This window comes from Alexandromys fortis, unplaced genomic scaffold, assembly GCF_014885135.2.
Source record: "Alexandromys fortis isolate MF-2015 unplaced genomic scaffold, M_Fortis_MF-2015_v1.1 scaffold_59, whole genome shotgun sequence".
Classification (NCBI taxonomy): domain Eukaryota; kingdom Metazoa; phylum Chordata; class Mammalia; order Rodentia; family Cricetidae; genus Alexandromys; species Alexandromys fortis.
In genome coordinates this window covers 2,829,695-2,857,673 of record NW_026067943.1, presented here as the reverse complement: position 1 = coordinate 2,857,673, position 27,979 = coordinate 2,829,695, and the positions used below count along the sequence as shown (strand labels likewise).

The 27,979-nt window shown below is 37.0% G+C and overlaps 1 protein-coding gene across 11 annotated transcripts in view; it reads right to left on the bottom strand.

The window, feature by feature from the left end:
- The window catches only part of Setd5 (SET domain containing 5), a 76,923-nt gene that overhangs the window by 13,750 nt on the left and 35,194 nt on the right, over window positions 1–27,979 (bottom strand). For all 11 annotated transcript variants that reach the window (XM_050148536.1, XM_050148534.1, XM_050148539.1 and 8 more), the window contains 12 exons: window positions 27,522–27,700; window positions 24,326–24,568; window positions 23,686–23,834; window positions 23,185–23,302; window positions 22,380–22,489; window positions 21,644–21,893; window positions 20,942–21,025; window positions 19,455–19,712; window positions 17,805–18,125; window positions 17,190–17,432; window positions 11,897–12,026; window positions 2,124–2,371 (listed from right to left, as the gene is read on the bottom strand). In XM_050148536.1, the coding sequence (XP_050004493.1) occupies window positions 2,124–2,371; window positions 11,897–12,026; window positions 17,190–17,432; window positions 17,805–18,125; window positions 19,455–19,712; window positions 20,942–21,025; window positions 21,644–21,893; window positions 22,380–22,489; window positions 23,185–23,302; window positions 23,686–23,834; window positions 24,326–24,568; window positions 27,522–27,700 (2,333 nt within the window). The remainder of the gene's footprint in view (window positions 1–2,123; window positions 2,372–11,896; window positions 12,027–17,189; window positions 17,433–17,804; window positions 18,126–19,454; window positions 19,713–20,941; window positions 21,026–21,643; window positions 21,894–22,379; window positions 22,490–23,184; window positions 23,303–23,685; window positions 23,835–24,325; window positions 24,569–27,521; window positions 27,701–27,979) is intronic.

The following is a 27,979-nucleotide window of genomic DNA, read 5'->3' as shown; positions in this document are numbered from 1 at the left end:
CAAAGTCCAGTCCTTGGCAAGAACAGTTACTCTGAATCGCTGGGCCCCTAAAATAGTTTAACTTATTTTTAAAAATTTTGTGAATGCATATGTATGTGTCTGTACATGTTAGTGCAGGTGCCTAAGGAAGACATAGAGGGAGTTCCATCCCTTGGAGCTGGAGTTACAGGTAGTTGGAACCCACCCAATTTGGGTGCTGGCAATGGAAACTCTTGACTGTTGAGCCATGTCTTTAAATCCTATGTTTTAATGTTTAAAATTTTACATTTATTTATTTTATGACTCTGTGGTGAAGCCAGAGGTTCAAATTGTGGAGCTGGTTTTCTACTTCTACCATGTGGGTTGCTAAGCTGAATTCAGGTGGTCAGACTTGGCAGCAAGTAGCTTTACTGCCGAGTCAGCCTGCTTCCTGGTATTTTAACTGTATACTTAGACTGAGATTCACCAAAATCCACATTCTTTCTCTCTTTTAAAAGATCTTGCATTTACATAGCATTTTATCATTATTACATGCAGCAAGGGATAGGAAATGTGCTGGGAGCCGGGCGATGGTGGCGCACGCCTTTAATCCCAGCACTCGGGAGGCAGAGGCAGGCGGATCTCTGTGAGTTCGAGACCAGCCTGGTCTACAGAGCTAGTTCCAGGACAGGCTCCAAAGCCACAGAGAAACCCTGTCTCAAAAACCAAAAAAAAAAAAAAAAAAGGAAATGTGCTGGGTATAAACTTGCTTGTTTTGGAAGACTTCTAGTTTCATTAATTATAACATTAATAATGAAGCTTAACCTAACCTGTCATGATAAGGTGCATTCCTATAACAGATTGCACTCCAAGGACAATTTCTTTTTAGGATACTGTACTGTGAAATTCTAATTGCTAACTGAAAGTTTTAACTATTAAGCAGAAAAAGTTACAATGGTCTAAATTCTGCTTTAATATCTGATTAAAAAGAGTTGGCAGTGGAATATAATTTCACTGGGAAAATCAAATGTAACCAGGATGACATTTTCCCACCCAGAAATGTTTGCTCTATAGCAAATGAATAATGACTGGGTTAGAAAAGAGGACATTGTTCTGCTTTCATAGTTGCTAGATCTTTTTTTACATTAGCCAAAGAAGAATCCTACACACTCATAAAAGCTTCAACAAGAGTGTGGCTCTTAGACATTCAGCTTTATCAAGACAACAACAGAGAAAAGAAAATCAGACTTTTTAGTGGGTGGATCAAGTTGTCCCCCACCACAGAATATCTATTTAATTAAAGCAACACGTATGCAAAAGATGGGTTTTAATACACATGGATTATAGTTACATCTTCCATTTGAACTTGAATACTAAAGTGATTGAGTATAACTTTTAGAGACAGTTTACTACATATACTTCTAATGTAATCCAACCATTAAGGCATGTTTCTAGCCTTTTAGTCTCTCAGTCCTAACACATTGTAACACAGAGGGAAAGAAACCTGGAGTGGTAAAACCAAAACAAAACAGCAACAACAAAAACAACAAACACATTCACCATAAGCCATACCACAGTATTTCTAAGTCTCTGTTCCCTGAGGCCATAGTGGAGCTACCAAAAAACCTGCAAAGACACTATATAGTTAAAAGGTCTTAAGCACACATACATGAGCCCACAGTGCAGTCTGAGTGCCCAGGCTTGGGAAACTAATGGGTACCACAGGCACCTAGACACTTCTTTTGACTGATAAATATAATAAAGATGAAGATCTAGCATACTTATTACCTAAAATTAAGGAGACTGAAGGACTGAATGCCAAAAGACAAATGAATGGGATCTCGGCAGCACTGTTCCAATTTTGGCAAGAACAGGGGCTGCCAAGCAAGAGGCTACCAGCTACCAGTCCATAGTGACTCCATGTTTTTTTTTCTTTCCAGAGTTCAAGTGAATATATTTTCTTTATAGGCATGTTAATGACTTTCACAACACACACACACACACACACACGACAAATCTCATAAATTTGCACTGGTCCAATCCTAAGGTTTTCTTAATGAGATGAAGAAAGAAGACAGTTAATAAACTCCTGAAATAATATATGAAGAGGAAGTGTAAATAATGACTTTCATATCAATCACTCCCAACAACCAAACCCCAATCACCTCAAACTGCAGAGGAGTGTTGGAGCGACTAGCAGTAGTAAGAGATGTGATTGGTGAGAACATGAGGCTATATCCATTTCGACACTCCTCTTCTCCTGGGTGAGTCTGGCCAGGTGTGGACAGCTGGGGACTCTTTGAGCCTGAGCTGGAAGGGGGTGGTGTAACTGGAGACAGAGGCCGAAGCAACTTGGTGATATTCTGCTCCATCAGATAGCGAGACTTCCATTTCTTTAAAGGGCTCAGTAAGTCTGTGAAACACAAAACTTGGATGAGAACTGAATCATATTTTACTGTAAGGCTAGGTAGAAAGGGTTCTGTAATTGGTCCTTCTTCATAACTCTCCTTATGCCTCATCCCATTATCTTCTACTCAAACCCAATGCCTAAACATACTTCTAATCACTACAATGACTGTAACTTCGGAAGCATTCTATGTCCCAGAGAAACTCCACATGAGTCTGAACAATTTTAATGTGAAGTACTTAAACCATTCTCTACTTTTATACTACCACCTGCTGGGTTGTCACACCTATATCCATCTTTCCTTATTTATCTGTGTACTCTTTCAGCAGCTCTTCCAGCAAACACAGTAGGAGACACACATGATCTTGGACACTTACCTAGCTCCTAGTGGTCAAACGTTGAACACTAGGAGCTAGAAATGGTTCCTATAAAAACTTCTCAACTACTAAAAACAAAACAAAACTCCTTCTGATTAGACTAACTCTGTATTCTTAGGTACACACAAAAAAAGCAAGTTATTATACTAAATATTTTAGTGACTATGTTTTGTATTTGATGTAGTATAGTTACTTGTGTTTAAGAGGACCTTCAGGAAAAACATATCTCAGAGGAAAAATATACTTTTATTCATTTATAGTTAAAATCATTAACATATACTACATGCAAAGTTAGGTGTATAAAGGCCATTATATATTTATTCTCTTTTCAAAGACCTTAGAGAAAACATGTAAAATACGTTTGACTTAAGTTTCTTACCAGTATGATTAAACTTGACTATAACCCCACCACTTTTGAGGCAGACACAGGATTGCCTCAAATTTAAGTCAGCTTAGTCTACACAGCAAATTCTAGGCCAGCCTGGGATAAATAATAAGACTTTAAAAAAAATTAGTAGGCTCAAGTAGTTACAAAGGGCCTCTGAGATATCTGACAAGTAAAGGTGAATTGTGGCTCAATCCCTGGAGCCCATGTAAAGGTGGAAGCAGAGAACCAGAACCAACTCCCAAAAGTTATCTTCTGAACTCCACATGCATACCATGGGCCCTCAGTAAGAACGAAAATTAAAAAAAAATGTAAATTACCCTTCAAGGTATGTAAAGTCAGATATAGTGTCAAGGGGCAGTAGCCCCAGCTACTCAGGTGGGTGAGGTAGAATTGCTTGAGCCTAAGAATTGAAGGCTAGCCTAGGCTTGAACAAAACTATGGCTTCCATTCTCAGCGAACAAAACAAAAACCAAAGTTTTTCTTGTATACCAGGCATTGTACAGTGTACCGGAAATGAAAATTTAACATGTCTATAAATCCTAACATTACTGTTATTTTCATCACCCTATATTGAAGACTAATATATAGAAAGAAAAACTAGATGTTGTAGCACCTGGTCCATGTTTCCCTAGCCTATATGGTACTGAAGATCAAGTTAGCCTAGACGGGAGCTTTTGCAAACAGAGCTTCCATCTGTAACCATCCTGCCTTACAGTCTTAATAAAAGCATACCAAACTATAGCCTCATGGCTTGGTGGGAACAATGGCAATCATACCAGGCTTCCAAGGCAAAGTTTGGATCATTATCAGAGATGTGCTTAGGAACAGCACTCTGGTGATATAATGGTATGGAACTAGAACTGTGAAGCTACTGGACTCAACAGAATAACCAATACAAAGAGGTATGAGGCACTGATTATGTTTAAGTGGATACAATATTTATTTTTCTGTTTTCTCGGGATTTTTAATTTTCCTACACTGCAAAGAGTAACTTTCCAATTGGCCTATGTGTTGTTTTACTCTTAATGTGCTTAGGTACAAAAACCAAATAAACATGTAATTCAAAACTAATCTGCATAGTAACTTTTAAACACTTCTAAAGACTTCAAAGCCAATCTTTAAGAACCCTGTACTGGAAGTTCAAAAATTAACTACTAAAGACTTATTTTGTAGTAAAGATCACGGTAGGAAAGTTGAAGGAAGCGGCCATACAAATGAATGAATGTGATATCTATTTAAAGATATTTACTGAACACTTAGGATGCTATTTTCAACAGACAGACCTAGAGACTGCCGGAATTCACAGATCAGTAGCCTATCATCTCTTTTCTGATTTTTTTTTTGTATACAGCTGTCAAATTTCATGTATGTCTAACATACACATACACTCATCTCTTAAAAAATGTTGATTCAATACTTCCCAAGATTATGTAAACAAACCACCATGCATTTAAACCCACCCATGCAAGTAAAAATGATTTCCCACAAATTTCTCTAATAAGGAATAAAATTTTCTAAGTTCTTATTCTTTGGGGGCTAGCCTGGGTTTTTGAAATAGGGTCTTACTTTGAAGTGACCTTGAACTAGCCATGTAATTCAGGCTGGCTTCAAACTAGCATCCTTCTCTTAACTTCCAAAACCTGGAAATATAGGCATGTGCTACCATGTCTAATTTATGAATACCCTTTAAAAATGAGTAAATGACATTAATATTGCCAAAATTTAACCTGTACTAAATATTCTCCTTTATTGCAATTATAAACGTACTTCAATGACTAAAAATGTTGTTCTCTATCCTTTTTTTCTGTACTTATTATTAGGACAAATATAGGGCTTTTTCTTGTTGTTGTTAAAGAATGACTATGAGGCTGGGAGCTATGCAAACTTGAGAATGTGAGTTTGAATCTCCAGTACCAATATGAAGAGTCAAGATATAGTTGCACTCTTGTCTGTAACCCCAGTGCTGGAGGTGGACCAGACTATTAAGGCTTATGGATCACCAGCCTAGCAGCAGATTATTCAGCAAGAGGATGTTTCAAGACAAATAGCACAAAGAGCTACAAAACAGGACTGCTGACTGCCTCCTCATTCTTCATGATGAACACTCGCACATTTACATATATTTACTACCTTTGTATTTATTCTTGTGTAAATTATCTGCCCACATTCAGCCATTGTATGTGGGTCTTTCTCTTGTTTTTTAATGTTTTATAAGAGTTCTATAAAGATGTTGATCGTCAAAAATGTTACAAATATACCTTTTCAGCTTATTTGCTCTTAAAATGTATTTACTGGGACTAGAGAGATGGTACTGGTTAAGAGCATTGGCTACTCTTACAGAGGAACCAGGTTCAGTGGCCAGTTCCCACATAGCAGCTCATAGCCATCTCTAACTTCAGTTTTAGGGAATCTAATGCTGTCTTCTGAACTCCAAGGGGAACTAAGCACATATGTGGTATATGTACATGATAGGTATAGGCAAAACATAAATCTAAAAAGTTTTTATTGCCTTTATTACAATGCTTTTTATTAGCTAATGTATCTGTCATTATCTTTTGCTTGTTACAATTACGTCTTAGCAATTCTATCCCTAAAACTACGAAAATGTCACTTACTGATCTATGACCTTTAATTTTTAATTCCTATTTGGCTTTTAAAAATATTTCATGTCATGTATAAATGTATATGGATGCATACATGCAATGTTGTGCACTTCAAAGTCAAAGGACAACTAGGGGAGTTGTTCTTTCCTTCACCATGTGGATCTCAGGGATTGAGTCCAAGTTCTCAGGTTTGGCAGTATGTCCCCATTTTTTTTTTTTAATGATCTCAATATATTGAGTCTGTAACTCAGTATGCTTATGTGTGTTTGAGAGCAGGTTCTCACCGTGGCCCAGTATGTAGTCCAGGCTGAGATGGAACTCACTGTTGGCAATTTTTCTGCCATAGTCCCCCAAGTGTTGGGGTTATAGGAGCAAAGCTTTGAGGGTTCAATTGCAGGACACCCATACATGCTGGGTAAACACTCTATATATTTAGCTATATCCCTTACCTAATTCATACTTAAGAGAAAAAAAAAGTGTCCATTTATACTACACCTGTGTAGAGGCCAGAGGTAACTTTTGGGAGTTTGTTCTCTCTTCAGCTCTATAGCACAGCATACTCCAGGTATGGCCTGTGCTTTTGTGGTCTGTCTCCACAACACCATCTCACCACTCACCTGTTTTTTAGATGGTTCTGGAATCTGAATTCTTACACCTACATATCCTGCTTTTTATACTGTTGTAGAATCTGAATTCAGGTCCTCAGGCTTGTGAAGCAGGTACTTTTAGTCACTGAGCCATCCCTTGACACCCTAAATTATACTTAAAATTAAGTTTAGGGAGTTGATTCCTACTCCACCTTTCTAGTAGGTAGCAAATGTCTACTAGCACTTTTCCTTCTTTGCAAATCTTTTGTAACAAAAACAGCTATAATCGTTCTTCACTGAATTAAACACATTTATTTCCATTAGACTATTCTTTGTTATACACATTTTTGATCCTTGTATATTTCTTGCAAGTACTTTACCACTAAGCTACAATGTTCCCCTACCTTATTTCCATTGGTTTCTAAATATACTGATCTTGTTTCTGAAAGTTATTCTACTTCTTAAACAATATGGAATTGACATTAACACCCCCACCCCCTTTGAGACAGGGTCTTGTAATGCTTGTCTAGGTTGGCGCATACTTAGGACTTTCCTTTCTCAACTTCTCCAGTGATGGGATTCTAGGCACACACCACATCTAGGAATACTGATATTCTTGGAAATACTAGCCTCCCAATTCAATTTTGTTTTGATACAACAATCAGTTGTAATTTAGGGAGCAACCTCACTAATGACATTTCATGACCCTTTTCAGCTAATCAAGTTTTAAACCCACCCACCCTCATCACTGAGGGACTTGGATTTCCAGTTCTCCCCCCCCCCCCAACTTGCTCTGTAAAACAGGCTAGCCTCAAATTCACAGAGATCCACTTGCCTCTCGAGTGCTGGGATTAAAGGTGTGTGCCATCACCGCCTGGGTTGTTCTCTACTTTTTATTACAATTAGGAATAGGACATACTTCTCCATTTGCCCATCTTAATGTTCACATATGGTTTTGTATTTAGCCAATCTATAAATGTCTACTAGTTTTCCTGCTACTTTTCTTGGTACATAACTAACTCTATTACTTTCATATGACAACACTCATCCTTCTTTACCAGTACGTACACCCCCTTTCCTTCGGAAAGAGGGACGTATGCGTATAGCTAAAAACTCTAGACTATGATAAATAGTAACAAAACAGTGGGAAAACGTGATAATTCATATTTTTGGGTGGTTTGTAGAATGTGTGGCGTATGTGTGCAAATCCATGTGTGGGTGGGTGTGTACACTTGCATGTAGAAGCCAGAGGATAATAGATATCTTACTCTACTGTCTCCACCTTGTCCCTGAGACAGTCTCTCACTGGACTTGAACCTCACTGCTTTGGCTAGGCTGCCTAGCTAGCCAGCAAGCTCCAGAAATCTGCCCATGTCTGCTTTTCAATGTGGTAATTATAGGAATACTCAGCCATGCCTGGCTTTTTTATATGGATGCTGGGAATTAAATTCAAACGTAGCCTCTTATGTTTACATAGAAAGTGTTTTAGTCATCTCTCCAGTTTTGACAGTTCATTCCTCCTACCCCGAGACAGGGTTTCTCTGTGGAGTCCTGGTTGTTCTGGAACTTGCTCTGTAGATCAGTTGTGCCTCCAACCCCAGAGATCTGCCTGCTTCTGACGTAAGTGCTGCGATTAAAGGCATATACCACCATGCCCAGACAGCTCATCTAAAAGTTTAGTTTTCATAATAAATACAGCTGGCAAATGTTTTTAGATAAATTCATTAAACAATCATACACGACACTATCAAATTCATGAGTGGATGTTGCTTTCTCCATTTCAAATGTCAAAAAAAAAAAATATCAAGGAAACTTTATATTCCTAAGAGAACTGGTCATATACAATATCCTTTAAACCTCTTGCAGATTCAAGGAGGTGAGTAAATCTAATTCACAAGTGACACTTTCTCCTGATCTAAGATCAATTTGATAAAACCAATCAAGTATAAACTATTTTATAAATTGTGGTAACAGAGATCAAATAAAAGGCTTTTATACTGGGTGAGGACCTCAAACCAAGAATAAAAATTAAAAGGGCCCATGAGATGCCCCAGAAAGTGAAGGTTTGTCGTCAAGGCTGATTACTTGAGTTCAACTCTCAAGATCCACAAGGTAGAAGGAAAACAACTGATTCTTGCAAGATGTCCTTTGAAACTACAAATGTGTAGGTGCACATGTGCACACAAGTAGACACACACACTCTTATACTTCTTTAAATGTTAATGATAATATATATTATTTCATCAAGATCATGTAGGTGAACACATTTCAAAATCACAAATTCTATTACTCTTTAATCAGTTGGAGTTTGTCTTTTTAAAAATTTATCTATGTAATTTGGAACTATTAGCAATTATGAATATTCTGTACACAATTATTTAGTGTCTACATCTTTATAAAGTACCCACAACTAGTGAGTTTATGATTATAAATATTTTTAAAGCATATGAACAGATTGGTTTGTCCTTTGTTTAGTTTTTCAAGACATGGTTTTCTGTATAGCCCTGGCTGGCCTTGAATTCAGAGAATCACCTGCTTCTGCCTCCTGAGTACTGGGATTAAAGGTGTGGGCAACCACTACCTGGCTCTTGCTGTTCTATTGTTTTACTGAAAATCATTTTATTACTATATTAACTCAAAGACAGTAGGGCCACAAAAACAATAGTTAATACTATCTGAATTAAAGTGTTGGGTGTGGTGGTACATACCTCCATCTAGCATATAGAAGATTAAGGCAGGAAGATGGCAAGTTTGGGGCTAGTCAGGATTACATAGTGAAACCTTGTCTCAAAAAAATAAACTGAAACAAATCAAAAACCAATCAACCAAAACAAAAAGAACCCAAAAATAGTAGAGAAAATATTTTAATGCACTTAGAACTTGCATTGGCAAAGGATCCAATCATTTAACAATCTTTCAAGTAGTTGAAAACTCCAGAGCAATTTACCATGCCTCTATTTCACAGCCCTAATCTAGGTGTTTTGTTCCATATTCTCCTTTGCTCTTATAGATGTGCTATGATAACTCAGCCATTATGGTCACAGGGAAGGTAATTATGTATTTTTAGCAAAGTACTTTATTACTACCTTTCCAAGTTTTCTTTGAAAAATTTTAGATAAGCTGAGAATCCAATTTTTAAATGATGCTTCCTTGGAATCTGTTGGAGGAGAAAGAATATGGGTGCATAGAATTTATTCTTTCCATTAGTGAATACAGAATTTCCTTTATGTGTAAACTTAAAATGTATTTTTAATAATGTTTTTTTGCATCATATATCCAAGTACGACTATTCCCAGATTGTTTCTTAGCTTTGTTAACTTTGAGGCTGAAAAAATTGTCTTCATTAATTTTCTTAGTATTTAAGTCATATTTACTTCTAACCAAGGACTTTACTCAACTGTTATTAACTCTGAACTTTTCAGTTACTATTAAGGTATCCCTGGGGTCATATAAATGTTATTTACAAACAAACATCATATCTCTTCCCTGTGTCAATGGTAATACATCTTCTTTTATACAATTTTAGTTTCTAGCATCCTCTGACTTTTCCTTTTGACAGCCTTACTATATAGACCAGGTTGGCCTCAAAAACCAGATTTTCTCACCAGTCTTGATTAGTGGGATTAGACATTAGGCGCAACCACACCAGAGGAATAATTTATTATTTTTAATCTAGGTAGCTCATACTAGACAAGAACAAGTATTCTGTGTAGAATGTCAGCAGCAATTTCTATTATGGGTCTGATACTAAACTAAGCACTTTATAAATAATACTATTGAGCTTATTAGCAGGGATTGTTATTCTTACTTTACAGATGACGATCAGAGATATTTAGTAACATCATACAGTTTAAGGATACAGAACTGGATTTCAAAGATCTGTTCGATTTTTTTCTACTGTATCATATATTTCCTCACTCTCTTCATCAACTTAGTATTTTTGCAAACAAAGCTTTTTGAAACACAACAAAGGAACTCCTTATGACTCACACCACATTTAAATGATGACTACTGATGGGTTTCTTTATGTAACTCTTTCCTTCTGTTTACACTGACTCTTTAAGGGCAAGGTGTGTTCTGAGATGTTTCTCATTGCTTGCTAGGATGTAGGTAGAAATGTAATAAAGGTTGGTGACTAACAGTGCTAATTCCATTCTACTGAGGACATGTAGTAACAAAGACAATTTCTCTCTAAGTATGTGAAAGCCAGGAAATGAACTGCGGTACAGTTATTATTTTCTAAGATTAACTATCTATATAACTACACTACATACCCAACAGATAGAGGGAGTCACACTTTACAGTCCAATTCAGCTATTCTAACTACACTCTAAAAGCTGTCTAAAAGTTGACACAATTGAGGGAAATCTGCCTCAAAAATTATGTTTAATCAAACCTGAATCTGTCTCAGTAGATGAACTAGTAAAATTCTATTAAACTCCATAATAATCAACAAGTCAACAAATAGTGGTTTAAGAAGAGCAATCCACAAACCCCCAAAACAATATAAAGTAAAACTCTGAAAAATTATATTAGCTGTAGCCTTAACATGAGTTGTAGTAACTAATATATTTTGTAATTTTTGTTTTCTGTTGAGATAGGGTCTTGCTAGGTGCCCCAGGCTGGTCTTGAACTTGCAGCAATCATCTTGTCTTACTTTCCTCCACTTTCCTGTTTATGGTATGTTTTGATTATATAATATTCAGAAAACTGATTTAGAGGTAAGCTTATGGAAATCACAGAAAATGGTTTATTTTATTTCTTTGTTTGAGTCACGGATTGAAACAAGGGCACCACAAAAGCTAAAAGAACATGTTCTACCACTGAGTGACAATCTCCCATCCCAAGGACATACTAATTATGCTGATACCACAGAATTTTGGCAAAAAGGAAAAAAAAAACTATGCAACATGTGAAGACAAAGATGGTGGTACATTTCTGAATTTGAGCACTGGGGAGGATGAATTTGACACCAGCCTAGATTAAAAAGAGAAACCTTGTGCAGCAAATACAGAAACAAAAAGGTAACATAAGTCAGTGCACCAATGTTATCTGTTAGAGGTCTGCAATAAAACATGGTGAAAGACAATGGATCAGAAGATTTAAAGCCAAGTCATCTCAGGAATTTAATATGTCTTAGGGGCAAATCCTTGGAAAAAAAAAAACAACCATTTCTCATAATCTCATTATTTCCAGCCCCATTTGCCAGATTCCACCCAACAAGCCACTTTATATTTTCATTTTCTTCCTGAACATTAGAATTCCACCACTTTCTACTGCCTCCCCTTATAAAATACAAATAAAGATTTCCTAAACTTACTACTTTAAACGTATCTAACCTTTTTTATAACCATTTCTGCTGTTATCTGTATACTGTCTACTTCCTTCTTTGTCGTCCTGGGAAAACTGATCCCTGACTCGAGATCTTTCTCTTCCTCTGTAAAGACAGATGTAAAGTAACTATTTAGAGAACACACTATTCTTTTTTATATCGGAGTACCAACACTAAAATTTTTACTGTGAACCTCAGATGGTAACTGTTTCATGTTAAATTGATAAAAAGATCAGATACATACCTGCATTGTCTTTACAGATACTAGAAGAATTACTATTCTCATTACTTTGGTATAGGTGCTGTGTTCTAGTCTCTTGGGGCACAGATGATGTCTGAGTCATCCCTTCTTCCAAGGCTTGCTTTATCCAGCGCTATAATGGGGGAAAAAACAGAGAATCTTTAAAAAAAAAAACGTTTAAAGCTATGTAGGACATCTGTTTCAGTGCACTAACCAGATCACTACACACCAACTGGTGAGAAATGCAATAAAAATACATTCACACAGCTTCATTGTCAAGTGATTTTGGACAGGTTCTTGGACGTGCAACCAAGGCTGGCTTTAGCTGTCCTTTCCTTTTTCTTTAATGAAGATTATTATTGAAATGTCTCATGCAGCCTAAACTAGCTTCAAACATGCTGTGCAACTAAGAATGACCTTGAATTTAGGATTTTCCACCCCACCTTCCAAGCTAGAATTACTTGCTTCTACCATTATACAAAGTTGTCCCCCCCCCCTCCCCCCCGACAGGGTTTCTCTGTGGTTTTGGAGCCTGTCCTGGAACTAGCTCTTGTAGACCAGGCTGGTCTCGAACTCACAGAGATCCGCCTGCCTCTGCCTCCTGAGTGCTGGGATTAAAGGCATGCGCCACCACCGCCAGGCCCATTATACAAAGTTTACATGGCACTAGGGACTGAGCCAAGGGAGGCAGTTTACCTACCAAATTATATTCCCAGCCCTCACAGTCAAGTCAGTTTTTTCTACTAGATAAAAATGAAACAATCTGGATTATAAAATGGTATCCTATCAATCAATAAAAAATGGTAACCACTCAACTTTGCACACTGTTTAGGATAGCATTACTGTTTAAAGATAGGCTGACTTTTCAAGGTTTATAAAGAACCCTCCTGTTACTTTTTTTTAGTAGATAATATGCAATCTGAATGTATGAGAAAAAAATAAAGTCAGAAGAAATCTTGCAAAAATTCTAAGACTATAAGGAATTTTACTTTGTTTTTACTATTTTTTCTTTTCTTTCTTCCTTTTTTTGTTGTTATTGTTTTTTCTCTGTAGCTAGCTCTTGTAGACCAAGCTGGCCTTGAAGTCAGAGATCTACCTGTCTCTGCCAGAGTCAGACAGATTAAAGGCTTACACCACCATTGCCAGGCTTGTAATTTTGTTTTCTTAAGATAAACAGTTGTAAAATTGCTCACCATTCTACCCTGACAGATCCAATTACAAGAAACACCAATTTTAGCCAGACTGACTCCAAATAGAAAAAGGGAACTATTATAATGTCACATCTTTAGAGAACATATATCACCCGTAAGTAAATAGTCTCTTCAACAGAGTTGTTCTAGATTTGTGGTTGCTCAATTCTTAGAACCTGAGACAATCCAGTGAAATTTTACTATGAAAGAAACCTCTATCGTGCAAATATCTTTGTTGTCTATCAAACCCAGGGAAAAAAAGTAAACAGATAAGTAAATGGGTATATTAAAAAAAAAAAAAAGATATCTGAAGTTACTTGAATCACATTCTAGGACATGACAAAGTGTCTAAAAAAACCAAGAATGAAAGTGACATGCTTTCTCATACAGATTCCCAGCACACAGGTTATCAGAAGCACAATTCCTTAGAATGTAGAGGAGACCTTTGAGGTCATCTTGGTCTAAAACTCTTTTTCATAAATGGGTGAAAACTAGCCTGGGAATACAAGTGAAAAATCCTTCATTATGAATATACAAATTTTGATTTGTATTATATAAGTTATTAAGCTATTACAAATTTATTTTTCCATACAAAGCGGACAACTCAAATTTAAAGATCCCTATCCTCCTTAAATAATTAAAGAATTTAAAAAGTTATTAAAAAAATTTTCAGTCTTTGGAAGTCACTGAAGAGTTTACATTCTAGATCTTATGACTACAAAAAGGGAACATAAAACTAGATGGGACACAGAGAAGTAAGATGCTGTTAGGCTTGCCTCTAAGGCTAAACACAATTATCACCTTCATAAAAAAAAAAGGAACATAACCATTTCTTTGTACAAAAAACAACAACAACAAAAGATGTGTGTGGGAGGAAGGGGTCAACCAAGGTTGAGGATGGTCACAGAGTTTTGGATAATATAACATGAAGTTCGGTTAAATTAATTTTCTTTCTATCTGTTGCCAATGGAGTTACTAAAGATATCAAAGTTAAACCGAGTTAGGTGTTATAGTTCATGCCTTTAAACCCAGCATTCAAGAGGCAGAGACAGGCAGATCTCTTTGAGTTTGAGCAAGGTTAGCCTGTTCTATATAGAATTCCAGGACAGCATTATTTTGAGATTATCTTTAAAAGTAAACAAATAAACAAAATTCGGAGCATATACAGATAAAAGGACCTCAGAGATGGCTGATGAGAAGGATCAGTAGGTAAAAATATCTGTTGCTAAATAGCTGACAACCTGAATTTAATATAAAGGTGAGAGAGTTATCCTCTGACTTCCAATGATAACTACCTGCACACACACATAGGAATAAAACACAAAAGCAAGAGCTCAAACAAATGGATTTTCTACTGAATATAAGTCAGTTATAAACACATTTTTTGTTTGTTTGCTTGGGTCTCTGTTTATTGGAAAAACAAGGTAAGAACAAAAAAATTACAATCCTATATTGCAATTACCAAGAAGGCATTTCAATAGTCTACATTACTTACATCTTTATATTAATCTCTACTAAATTATCATCAACCTTCCTTAAAACAAAAAACAAAATCATACAGATTAACTTTATTTTCTATGTGAGTGTTTTGCCTGAATGTACATGTGTATGTATATGACTGCATGCAACTCATAAGAGTGCATCAAATCTCCTAGAACCACTTGAGAGCTAGGATTTGAACCGGAGTTTTCTGCAAGAGCAACAAGTGCTCTTGATTGCTGAGTCATCTCTCGAAAGCCCCCCATCAACTCTTAATAGATTTTACTGCCTGGCTCGATAAAAATGCTTTACATTTACACCTACATCTTGATTGTCTTTTTAAAAAAGGTGCTTTTCTTAGCATATATCAACTATGGGTCTCATGAGTTTGCCATATATATCCATAATGAATTTTGAACATGCCCTTACCATTCTTTCTTTTTTTCTCTCTCTTTTAAAAATTAGAACCATCACATACATTTATTTATTTATTTATTTATTTATTTATTTATTTATTTATTTATTTATTTATTTATTTATTATGTATACAATATTCTGTCTCAGTGTATGCCTGCAGGCCAGAAGAGGGCACCAGACCTCATTACATATGGTTGTGAGCCACCATGTGGTTGCTGGGAATTGAACTCAGGACCTTTGGAAGAGCAAACAATGCTCTTAACCAGTGAGCCATCTCTCCAGCCCTCATTCTTTCTTTTTCTCCTCTCTCTCTTGCTGATCTTTTTTGTAACCAACCTGATGTCTACTTTCTTTTTTATTTACTTTTAAACTTACTAGGAAGAGTTTCAAATTAGGGTAATTTTTCGAGACAGGGTTTCTCCGTAGCTTTTGGTTCCTGTCCTGGAACTAGGTCTTGTAGATCAGGCTGGCCTCGAACTCAGAGATCTGCCTGCCTCTGCCTCCCGAGTGCTGGGATTAAAGGCGTGCGCCACCACTGCCCGGCTTCTTTTCTAGTTTTTAATACACGTCAAAAAAGCTGTTAGGATTCTGCTGTTCCTTAGGAGGAAAAAAAGTTAAGCAGGGTAGTGGCAGCACATGGTTTTCATCTCAGGAGGCAGAGGCAGGCAGATCTCTCCAAGTTCGAGGTCAGCCTGGACTAAAGAACAAGTTCCAGGACACAGAGAAACCCTGTCTTGAAAAACTAAAAAGTTAAAATTAAAACAAAACCCCAACATTATAATTGTGTATATGGTTCTATGTAGATGTTAGCTGTGTATACTCATGTCTATATATAGATGTTAGAGAACAATGCTGTGGAATAGTTTTCTCCCTCCACTTTTACCTGGGTTCTGGGGATGGAATTCATGTTAATAGGTGACAAATGTTTGCCCACTTAACCATCATATCAGCTTCCTGCTATTACTCTTAATGAGGAATTGAGCAATGTAGGAAGACTGGGTCTTAGTTTTGCCATTCTATACGTAGGAGTTCTACCACTAACTATAACTAGTAAATCATGTTTTATTTTTTGTCGTTGGTGGTTTTCTTAATACAAGATTTTGCTATGTAGCAGGGGCTAGCAATACAACAATCTTACTTCAGCCTTCTAAATGATGGAACAGCAGGCATGCACTACCATAACAATGACCATTGGTTTGTACAGCAAACCAGCATTGCCCTTTCTTTATGTAGATGCCTGCAGCAGTCCTCCCTTCCACATCCTATGCCATTTTGGCTAATCCTTCATTTTCCCAACTCCCAAGAACTTATGTTCTTGGGGAAAAAGAAAACCTCTTAAGTTTGGAGGAACTAGGGAAGACGTGCCTGGAGTTGGAGACTTCATCACATCAAATAAGCTACATGCAGCATCCTCATGAATGTGGTGCCAGAGGAGGGCAATACAGACACTGAGGGAGGCAGCCTGAATCCAGATCTGAGGATTAGAGAAAATGGTATTCCAGGGAACAGAACTCTACCTATAGAAAGAGCTAATGAAGTATGCCCTATGTTTCTGAAAAGCATTATAAGTTTGAAGAACAATCTATTTCCAAAACAACTACCAAACACTGCTGTTACTAGACTCAACCAGAGAGTCACAGAAAGGGAGACAGTCTTTTACAGCATGTTCCATATCTCTAGGGAACAAGAAGTCTAACCCAGTGTTATCTGATGAAATAACAGGAATTATGTCAATTATGAGATGATTTTTTTTCTCTAAACTCCTTCAGGAAGTAATAGTGATTGATTACTTAGCTACAATCATAATCTTGTCCATTTTTATGGCTACATCAGTGCTTTAAATATTTGGGGCCCAATATCACACAATAATCACAAATGGCCATGCTAACCAGTACCACAAAACCATTTACAAAATACATCCCTTCTATCAATTGCCTTCTGCTCTCACTCAGTAACTTGTAAAAATTCCCGGTAAGGTAATACTGAATAGTCACAAATTAGAGCACCAAAATGCAGCACACATTCCATCTTGGTCATTGTGGCTCCTGATGCGTTAATGTTCAGTGTAATAACTAACAAAATATAAACTGATAGTTATCTTGAGACTCATGAGCAGCTAGTTATGTAAAATACACCACAACTATATGCATCATCTAGTATTGTAACATTTTCATCCACAGGAAGGTGAGCGTACACATGCACACACATACCTTCTTACAGGAGCTGAATGTGCCATCAGGCAGAAGGGGCCTTCGGCGCCTCTCAGGCATAAAGGGTGAGCCAAAGCGAATGTAGTGTTTGGGGGTGGTACAAATTAACGGGGAATGAATAAGACCCGGTAGCATGTTGAGGGTTGTTGCCAACACAGTTGGGTCAGTGGTGATACGTAAAGGACACTCAACAGGACATTCTTGCTTCTCTGCTTTGTCATTCAACCATTCTGTAACTAGATACTAAGGTTAAAAAACAAACAACAAATCATTAATTAACACTGAATAAGTAACAGCCATAAGGAGCAGTGGCGTAGTTCACAAAGACAAACCTCATCTAAACACTAGAACAGATGCAACAACCATCGTGAGGATGTATGGTTTCTTTACCCTCTCTGTGCTCACAAAGAAAGAACACCTTCAGTTACCAGAATTTAAGCTCTGTCTATAAAATCAAGTGAACAAAAAGTAAGTAGGATGGTTTCAGCTTTCAGCATATTTATCTAGAATGTTCAATCTATAATTCTAAGATTATTTCTTTTCTGGGGACTTACTATAAACACTCTTATTTTACTAAGACACTCCTTGTCTGACCTGATTTATACTGTCACTTACCTTTTTGGTTTTAGGGTATTTAGATGCAGCACGGATGACATGTGATCCAGTAGCTGATACCACAGTTGGTTCAGACCCCGTTAACTGTCTGTTCTCTCCTGAACTGTCTATGTTTCCAGCTTCAGGAGGAGTTACTGAGCTGTTACTTCCTCCTTCATCCAAGGCCGCTTGTGAAAGCTCTGCCTGCTGTGCAATGGCCTGCTTCTGGCGTTTTAGTCTTTGGGCTGAACTGGTCCGGTACCGAGAAATTCGACTCTTCGGTCGGGGTCTAGAAGGCTTAGCTGGAGGTGGTTTGGGGATTGGTTTTTCTGCAGCTACATCCTGTAACAACATGAGAGACAAATTTTACTAGAAATTTCTCTTCTCTTTTGCGGAAAGAATCTTGCAGGTTGGCCTCTAGCTTACCTTAGATTCCCAAGTGCTGGGATTAGACAAGCCACCTCTTAACCAGCATCAGAAATTTCATACCTGTTTCTTATTTAGTCTATTTAAAGCATTCTAAATGATAATGTTGAAAAAGAATTTGTCATTTTAAATGTAATCTTTGGGGCTGCAAACATTAATCAGCAATTATCAGTACTTGGTGCTCTTGCAGCAAAGACCTGTTTCAGTTCCTAGCACCCACATAGTAGTTCACAACCTCCTCTAAATCCAGTTTTAGAATGTAACCTTCTGACTTCTGTGGGCACCAGCCACCCACATGTGTACAAACATACACACATGTAATCATTCACACATAAAAATAAAAAAATCTGAATTGGGTATGGGTGTCACATATCTTTAACCTCAGCACTAAGGAGGCAGAGGCAGGCAGAACTCTGAGTTCAAAGTGAGTGCAATCTACAAAGCAAGTTTCACGCCAGCCAGGACTATACAGTGAGAACCCGTCACAAAGCAAAAATATTTTTTTCCCAGTTACAAGATTTTTTTTATATATATTTTTTTCTTGAAAAAAATTTCCGCCTCCTCCCCAAGCAAAAATATTTTTAAAACGTAATCTTTACATGCAAAACTTTTTTGATTAATATCACCTAAATAGACTGAAGATGAACATCTATCTGGCTTAGTTAATTCGAATAAACAAATAGAAAATAAAAATAGATCAGAAGTCAGTTAAAGGTAGCTACCTAAAATAAAGGCTCTTAGCAGGAAAGTAAATTCTTGTTTCTTTTCCACACCCAATTTTATGTTAAGCCTTATTGTTTGTTGCTAGGTCAGGGAAAAAACAGACAGGCTTATCATGAGAAGACCCTGAAAGGCCAGACATGTTAACTGGGCCATTTAGACTGTCCAAGAGAGAAACCCAACAATTTGTTTTCTTCCCTTGGGGACGGAGACAAAGCTAGGTGAGGTCTTCTGCATGTTCAGCACACATTCTCATACTAAGCTACACCAAGCCCAGTCCCCAAACCAAATGATCCTTGAACTCACCACCCTGCTTATCTGGGAGACTGTTTAGAGCTGAGGCCTTTTATTACTCAAATTTTGACTTCACTTGCACCCCACAAATCAGCTGCTCTGATCAAAATGGCTTTACTTATTCTAATACAGAGCCAAGTTGAAAATACTAATTTTTACCATTCTAAAAAAAAAAAAAAAAAAGACAACTAATGTTAGTAGACACAGACTATTAAGAGTTTTCTCTCTTACCCCAGTGTGGGAAGACCTCCTTGTATTCACACCAGTACTCTGTGGGGTGCTTGGGATGGCAATATTTGAAACAGGGTTGCTAACTTCAGACTCAGGAGCTGTAGTTTTTGTCTCTTCTCCAACGGCTGTCTCTGAACTGCTGGTAGTAATCTCTATGTCTGAGCTGCTCTGTTCTACAGGCTGATCCCGCCGTTTCTTTCTTTTTTCTAAATTTTCAAAAGCATGCATGATGGCTTCAACCTTCCTATCTTCCCGAGTCTGAAAGAAGAAGGGAGGTTCAACTAGAAGCAGGTCCAGGTGTTTTATAAGTAACTATCAGTGGAGTTTATAACAACTTATTCAAGAAAGCATACGCACTTTTGAACTATAAGACAAAATCTTAAAATTTTGTTTTAAATATAGAAAACAATTATGAAACAAAGCAAAATCAAAAGCTAACAATTTTAAAACCAGCTGAGCTACTACCTTCACAGGTTTAGTACATAAATCAACCACAACCAATACCTATCCTATTTTCTGAGCTCAAAAACAAAGCAAATTGTCATTAAGCCTTTTCTAACCACAAATAAAATACAATTAACAACTTCTTTAATTCATCTGACAGAAAAAGTATTATGGCTTAGATGTGAATCGTGCCCCAAAGGCTTGGAACAAGTGGTAATTACTACTGTGAGGTTGTGGAAACCCCAGGACTAGAACCTACTTGGATGACGCAAGCCACGAGAGGTGTGCCTTGGAAGGGTATATTCTGTCTTTGGCCCCTTTACACTTTCCTTATCTCTGCTCTGGCAGTAATGAGGTAAGTAATTTTTTTTATTGCAATGGACTCCTGCTGTAACCAAATCAATGAATCCAGCAGACCTGGACCGAAACTTGTGAGACTTAAGCCCAAGTAGACAGGGCCTCCTTTATGTTGTTTTTCTTAAACATTTCTGTCATGGAGATATAGGGCTAAGAGAGGTGATTTTTTTCCCCCATCCTCCCAATAATTTGGGATTGAAGTCAAGACCCTGTGCATATTGTGCAACTTTACTATCACTCGCTCTACTTGATTTTGATTTTTAAATATAAAACTCAAAACAAAGCAAGAAAACTAATCCAACAAATTCTGGTCTTTGCTGCCAAGTTTTAGGGAAATCCAATTGTTAAAAGGAAATATCTTTTTTTTTAAATATTTATTTATTATTTATTATGTATACAATAGTCTATCTGTGTGTATGCCGAAGGCCAGAAGAGGGCACTAGACCTTATTACAGATGGTTGTGAGCCACCATGTGGTTGCTGGGAATTGAACTCAGGACCTTTGGAAGAGCAGGCAATGCTCTTAACCACTGAGCCATCTCTCCAGCCCCAGAAGGAAATATCTTAAAACCACTGTAAGATAGTTACCATAAACTACTGAGGATGTGCCTACATATAGAAAAATGAAAACTATGATATCTACTTTATGGTAAACTCCTAGAGTTAGGAGAAACACAGAGACTTACCCTCCTGCTATGAGCTGGGTTCTCCTGGTCATCTGTAGGCTCATCTTTTTCTTCTTCAGGTTTTTCTTCTGGATTGTCAGCTTCCTTTAACACAGAAGCACTATTAGATCATACTCAAGCTCCAAGCAACATCAACCTGCTTTATTCTGGCATCATTACTTCTCCACCCCTTTCTATGCTCTAAGCTAGGGATTGAGCCCAGGTCCTTATACATGATAAGTAGATGGGCTATGAGTCAAAGGATGCTTTATTATTGTTTGTACATTTATTGAGATAGGGCCTTATTACACAGCCTAAGCTGGTCTCAAATTCAAGATCACCTGGCCTCAGCCTTACAGATGCTGGGACTCTGTGTGTGTATAATCATACCAGGCCTTGAAAAGATAGTTCTTGATATTATTACTATTACTATTATTAGTGTCCTTTCTTTCGTTCTGGGACACATCTCATGTTTTGTTTCTCAAGACAGGGTTTTTTGAGTAACAGCCCTCACTGCTGGAGCCTCTTCCTCCTGAGGGCTGGTATTAAGGGCATACACTACCATGCCTCGGAGTGGTCTCATGGTTCTTAATATATAAAGTGAAAAGAAAACTCAAGTAAGTATATTCATGCTGATGTAACATTAAATGTTTTAGTACAGTATCTCTAAAACAATACACAGCAACCTGAGTTCAGACAACCTGATTTGGCCAGGGAGATTACCTCATGCTCACTGGAAACAGTTACTTTTTCTGAAACTTCTTGTGGTTGTGGGTTATGATTCTCTTCTGGAATCTCATTTTGCTGCTCCATTTCCAGCTCTTTCCGCCGCGCTTTTCTACGTCTGGTCTCTGCTCCAATAATGGGAAAGCTAGGAGGAGGTGGGAGTTGCAATTCTGCAGCATTGGGATTTCTTTTTTGTATAGGGCAATTCCGGTTTCCCTTGTGACACGCACAGTCCACTTTGTAATTACTGTGCCAAAGAAACAACCAAAAGTGTCTCAATATTCTTGAAAAGAGAACATTATGGCATATTATCCATTCACTTTATTAAAACATTAGTGTAGAAATTTTCTGTTATCTTTGAATAACCTAGAATAGGTATCAGACTTTCAGTAAATATTCTGTTTCTCTGTGTATCTCTTGTAGTCTATGTACAGAAGTGGAAAGAAGCAAACCTCCACCAAATCAGCCTACAGTTTTATTTTTGAGACAAGGTCTGGCTGGCATGGAACTCCCTATGTAGACCAGGGTGACCTGGAACTCATAAAGATCCACTAACTTCTGCCTCTCATGTGCTGGGATTACCTAACTTCTAGGCAGAAAATACACTACTCATGAAAAGAATAGGCAGAGCAAAAAAAAAGGGGTGTGTGTGAAGAATTGAAAACAGACTTCTTGAGTTAAAAATCTTAACACTGTCATTTATTCAGGCTGGTAAAAGTTTCTGATGTCTTACCAGTTACTATATTCATAATCAAAAGCAATAGTGACTTCAGCATCCTTGGTGATAGCAGAGACAGCATAGATACACAGGTGAATCATCCCATCTGCAATCATGTGTCTCACCTGTGTGAACAAGGTATCATTAGGTTTGCCTTTAAGACCAACTTTTCCATAAATGGGAAAAGTCTGAGCCAAATAATTTCTGCCCATTTTGAGTACTCTATTATTTTATTTAATGCTATCATTTCATTTGAAATTATTATATAGTAACAAACAATCTATTAGACTTCTTCAAAAGAAAAAGCCAACAATGTTACAAATCAAGGTAAAATTGTTTTATATCTTAAAGATCATTTGCATTCTGCTGGAGAATTACAATTCCTTAGCCTGCAAACAAAGCTGTTAATCTTACTGCACTTAGTGTGAATGCATCAAATAATGAATTTTAGAAATGTCTAGAAATTCTCAACACTGTTTTCCATAATCTAGAAAAGTAAAGACAAATAGCTTAGCTGGGAATAATGGCTACCACCACCACATGGACTTTTTATTTTTATCCAGTAATATTTATAAACTTCTTATCCACTTTGTCTTAATTCTTAGCAAATACAAACTTGTCTCTTATTTCTGTCCTCTTTAAAGCAATATCCTTGTCCCATTTCCATATGGCACTACACTTCTGTTTATTCACCACTGCATTTAAAGATCATACAACTAATAGCTACAGACCTTTATCTGGGTGAAGTTTTCAGACTGTTTCTTCAGTAAACGTGTCCTTTGTGGTTCCATTGAAAGGGATGTTGCTAAAGATTGCTTACCTCTGCATTTGGTGTACATGATCTCCTGATGAACCGAGCATCATTACCGAAAGTACGAGCATCCACACACATCTCTACACCATTGAATTTTGAGTAGAAGAGCACAAAGGGATATGGTCTAGGGATACAATTAAAATTCCTGTAATTCTCAACACAAATAAAAGGCCACCCCACGACTACAAGTGTGACTCATATGCTGACATAAGAAGGAATAGTCATTTGCAATGCCTAAGCTAGAAAACACCACAAACTTGTCTGCTTTTCATTTAAGAATAAACACAAAACAAAGAATGCTGGGCTTGGAAAGGAGTCATCACCACTTCACACACTAAACATTTTGCAGATTTATCAGCCCTTTCAAAAGTACCAATGACAGACAGACATGGGCTTATTTGAATCATTAGCTTTTCCTCAGAATCAAGTAAGATGATTTTCATAGCAATACTGACTGGTCAGCCAGAACCATGCAAGCCCTCAGTGTTCAATGAATGACGTTCTTACTTTTTGAAGAAATGCCCATTGACCTCAAACTGTTGTCGTAACATGACTTTCCCACGATATTCTATTATAAGAGTGTCCAAAGCCAAATCTCTTGCAGCTCTCAGGATTTTCCGGTGCTTTTGAACACGAGTGACTCTCCCCAGCTGTAACTGAATAAAAACAGAACATTAACATTTAAGAATAGCAACAGCAATGTGGTCAGCATTTACAATGTTTTCTAACTATTGAAAAGGCACCAACATTTTCAGGTTTTATCTGTGTGTTACAGCTTGGAGATCAGAAAATTTTCATTTTGACATAGATCAATTTCTCCAGGAAACCTGTTCCAACTGGTGATTCCAGAAAATGCAAACTTACAATGGCAGTAGAGACGTATCTACTTAGATTAGCTGCCTATAAATCTTTTGTAATTCCAATCTAGGCTGCAAAAGAAACTTCCGCCGCCATTTATTAAATAAAGACAGTTCTAAAATATGTACCTAGACAGTTTAGTTACTGCAATCTGATTTTGGACAAAGACAATCAGCAGGTAAGTAGTTCATTTGTTATTCTGTAAGGAGCTATAATTCTAACCCATTCTTGTTCTTTGGGTATTAAAAAAATCTCGATCTTTAAATATCTTTAATGCTTTAGTTCTTACCTGCATTTGTGAACCAATTACTGTATTATTACAGGCCAGTTCAGTCTTATTAATAGTGTCTAAAATAGCAGGTTTGCCAACAAATTCCTTGTTAGAATGTAGATGTTGCTCGAGGGCATTCTGTACATCTGCACTGTACTGATTAGTGAAAGCTTCTTCATACTGATCAGTCCATAGTCTTATCCGATTTTCCCAGCCCTCGGTGGTATTTTCATCTAAATTCTGTGCTTCAGAGGGAGAATTCTGTAGAGAACAAAGATCAAGTGAATTAGTAAGAGATCATTCATAAATATGGAGGGAGGCAGGATAAGAAAGGTACTTGTTTTCAGTTGGCAATTGGTGTGGTGTAAGAGCAATGGACTAAGAATTATGAGATTTGGCTTCTGTTACTACTAATGAACTGTGAGTTCTTGAACAAATTCAAGTGAGAAAACTTATCTGCCCATTTATAAAGTGAGAATTTAATCTAGTCAGTATTTTCACTCATTACTGGCTTCATATCATTTTAAGTCATAAAAATCAATTTTTTTAAAATCAAGATTTATGTCAAATTCCTAAAAAAATTCAAAAAAGCAAAAAGGATCTTAGGTTGTTTCAGTGTATAAAATTTCAAAATGGATTAATATTTACTTGTGTTAGAATAACACTATAAATGGTTTGTCTTTGTATTAAGAGAATGGTTGTTTTTATACCATCTATTAATTTCATTAGCAATACTAGTTCATAATCTTACCCACCCACAAGAAAAATTACTATTTGGGAACATTACCAAATGTACTTTGAATAATGTATTGTCATTCTATGTAATCTACCAGAATTATTTAACCAAATGTGTTGAAGAAACATCGGTTAACTTTATTGTTTTATTTTTAAGATTTATTTTATTAATGTGCATGTGCCACAGTACTCCAGTGGAGACAAGAGGACAGCTGCAGGACTTAAATCTCTCCTGCCACTTTGATCTCTGGGATCAAAGTCAGGCTGTAACGCTTGGCAGAATGTGGCTTTACCTGCTTAGTCACCTTGCTGTCCCAAAACTACTGGCTAAGAGTTGTGTCTAGTACGAAAGCTCTTGACTTGGGAGTTCAAATGCTGTTTTCTTTTATCCATTGATAATAGAAAAAAGGATTTACAGTTGAGGTCTACAGTTAGCCCCCAAATTCTATGTAGAATTCTTCATATTAAATTAAACAAAATGAAATGACCAGCTAAAATAAATTTGGCTACTCGCAGAGATCTGTCCCATTAAAAAAATAATAATTATAAATATTTTACAAAATAGAGCTCAGGCCTCTGAAACTCTGGTTGTGAAAGTTGTCTCCTATTCACAAAAGAGGCTAGACCTCCAAATGTAAGGTAAAATGTCACTTGATATCACTGATAACATCAACTGGTGCTCCAAAGTAATTCCAATACAACAAGTTTATCCTAACTTAGTCACTGTTTTTATAATGGCTAATTTAAGACATTAGGAATATGAATACTTAAAAGAACCAAACTACAACTTAAAATTCAAACTAAAGATCCTGAATCCTAAATTTTTAGGAGGTATGAGAGTTTGTAAGTAGACAGGGAAAAAGATACAAGAAAGTACAACCAATTTTCCACCATCCTGTTAATGCTGATAAAACCACCAGTACAACAACAAACAACAAAACCAGCCAGTACCTAAAAAGGACATTACTTCTCCATTTTCCAACACCACCCCCCTCTCTCTCACACACACAAAGTCATATAAACCCAACTATTTGACAATTAGTATCATATAAATCTCTACCAAACGGATATGCCAAAAAAGTGATATTTCAACAAGACTAGCTCATATTAACAACAATTTCCTGCTAAAGCGTTATCCTTCCAAATGGTGATTCAGAGCCTACATATTGTCTGGGAGCATTTAAAAGAGAGCCTGGGGTCATCAGCAGAAAAACCTCACTCCTGAAGTTGAATCCAATGACAGAAATAATACATACTAGCCTTGTCAAGTTGGGAGCGTAGGCCTCATAACAAGCCTTATTTGTTAAAAAAAAAAATGTAACTCACCCCACCACCACAAAGCCAGCTAATGAAACAAAATGGAAAAATTTTCACAAAATAGACAAGAAAATCCACTTTAGAGAAAAGCTCTATGAAAACTGACTGGCAATAATTACAAATTCATGAAAAGCAGACTACAAGATTCTCAGATCAATGTCAGAAAAGAAACCTTCCAAAATGCAAGATCAAATATAAAACACATCGTCAGGGAAGGTTACCCCTTACCTTCATCCGTAAGGACTTCCGGGATCCCTCTTGAAATGCCTATCCCAAAGAGGAAAACAAGTAGAACAAAACAACACTTGGTACCAAGAATGACAATGAGACTAAAACTAAGGCACTAACTAGTACTCTAAGCTGTCTTGTTTACTCTGTGTAACCAATACAATGCAATACCGCAAACTATGATCAAGAAAGGGGACAGTTCAAAGGCTAATGAACAGATGAGTTCCAATACTTTGGTGGAACTAGACAACTAGTAGATAAGAGCATGCACCACAAATACTAAACAGACCCCTGACACCAAGCAGGAATTATAATCCTTAAATTGTAGATTACTAGTTTTGAAATTAAGAGGGAAACAAAGACCAATTCCCTTTACAAAGAGTGGGCAAGTGACCTGGAAGCAACCAAGTTGCTGTGATAGAAAAGAAAGGAATAGAAAACACTAAAGATTTCTTCTGGAGACCTTTTATTTAAGAGTATAAGAAAGTGACCAAGACACTAGGAAACTTAGACCATTCAAGAGATGTTTTCTGAGTTTTAGTGTTGTCTTGTCTAGCTCCAAGGACAAACAATAAACCTAATGACATGAGGCCAGTCATATAACCAAGAAAAGAAGTTCAGATTGCTCTGGGGCAGAGAAGTAGGGTGATGTTGTAAGAGAGTGGAAGCCTAGACTTGAGGTTACAACTCATGGGATTGTACCAGGTAGGGCTGGAATTCCATACCTGGGATGGTAGTTGGAGTAGAAGAAACTGAACCTATGATGAGAAGAGAGCTTGGTCTATTTCTACATAATATAGATTTTTGAGGGAGGAAAAAGTGGCCAAACACTGGCATCAAATTTCTCAAAAAAAAAAAAAAAAAAAAAAGCATACTATTGCTCAAACATTTGAGCTATTTCAGACATACTTCAAGGTATTTTTATACTGCATACCTTAATCTTCTTCGTCTTTGGTGCTGCACGACCCTTTTCTGGACTCTTTTTCCGCTTCTTGGGTTTGGTTCTTCTAACAGTTAAGGTGATGCTTGTAGGTGTGTGCTGTGTTGCTGTGTACAACACAGTGGAAGGAGAAAGCTCCTCATCCCAGCTTTCTGTTGCACTGCTATCCCCACCTGAAAAAAAATTTCACAGTTCAGGTACTAACATTAACTCCCTCCCATGTGCACATCTAGTGAGTCATTATTTCTACTGTAACTCTGCATCTATACATCAACATACACCCCATCTTTCTTCTGAAAATAAGATTTTTTTTGTTGCTTGCATTAATTATAAGATTTACTTTGTATTCCATCTATTTTTCCCCCTCAAAGTAGTCTCTAGATTCTGTTATTTTTTTTAACTATAAATGAATCACTTTAAGCCAGGTGGTGGCGGTGCAGGCCTTTAATCCC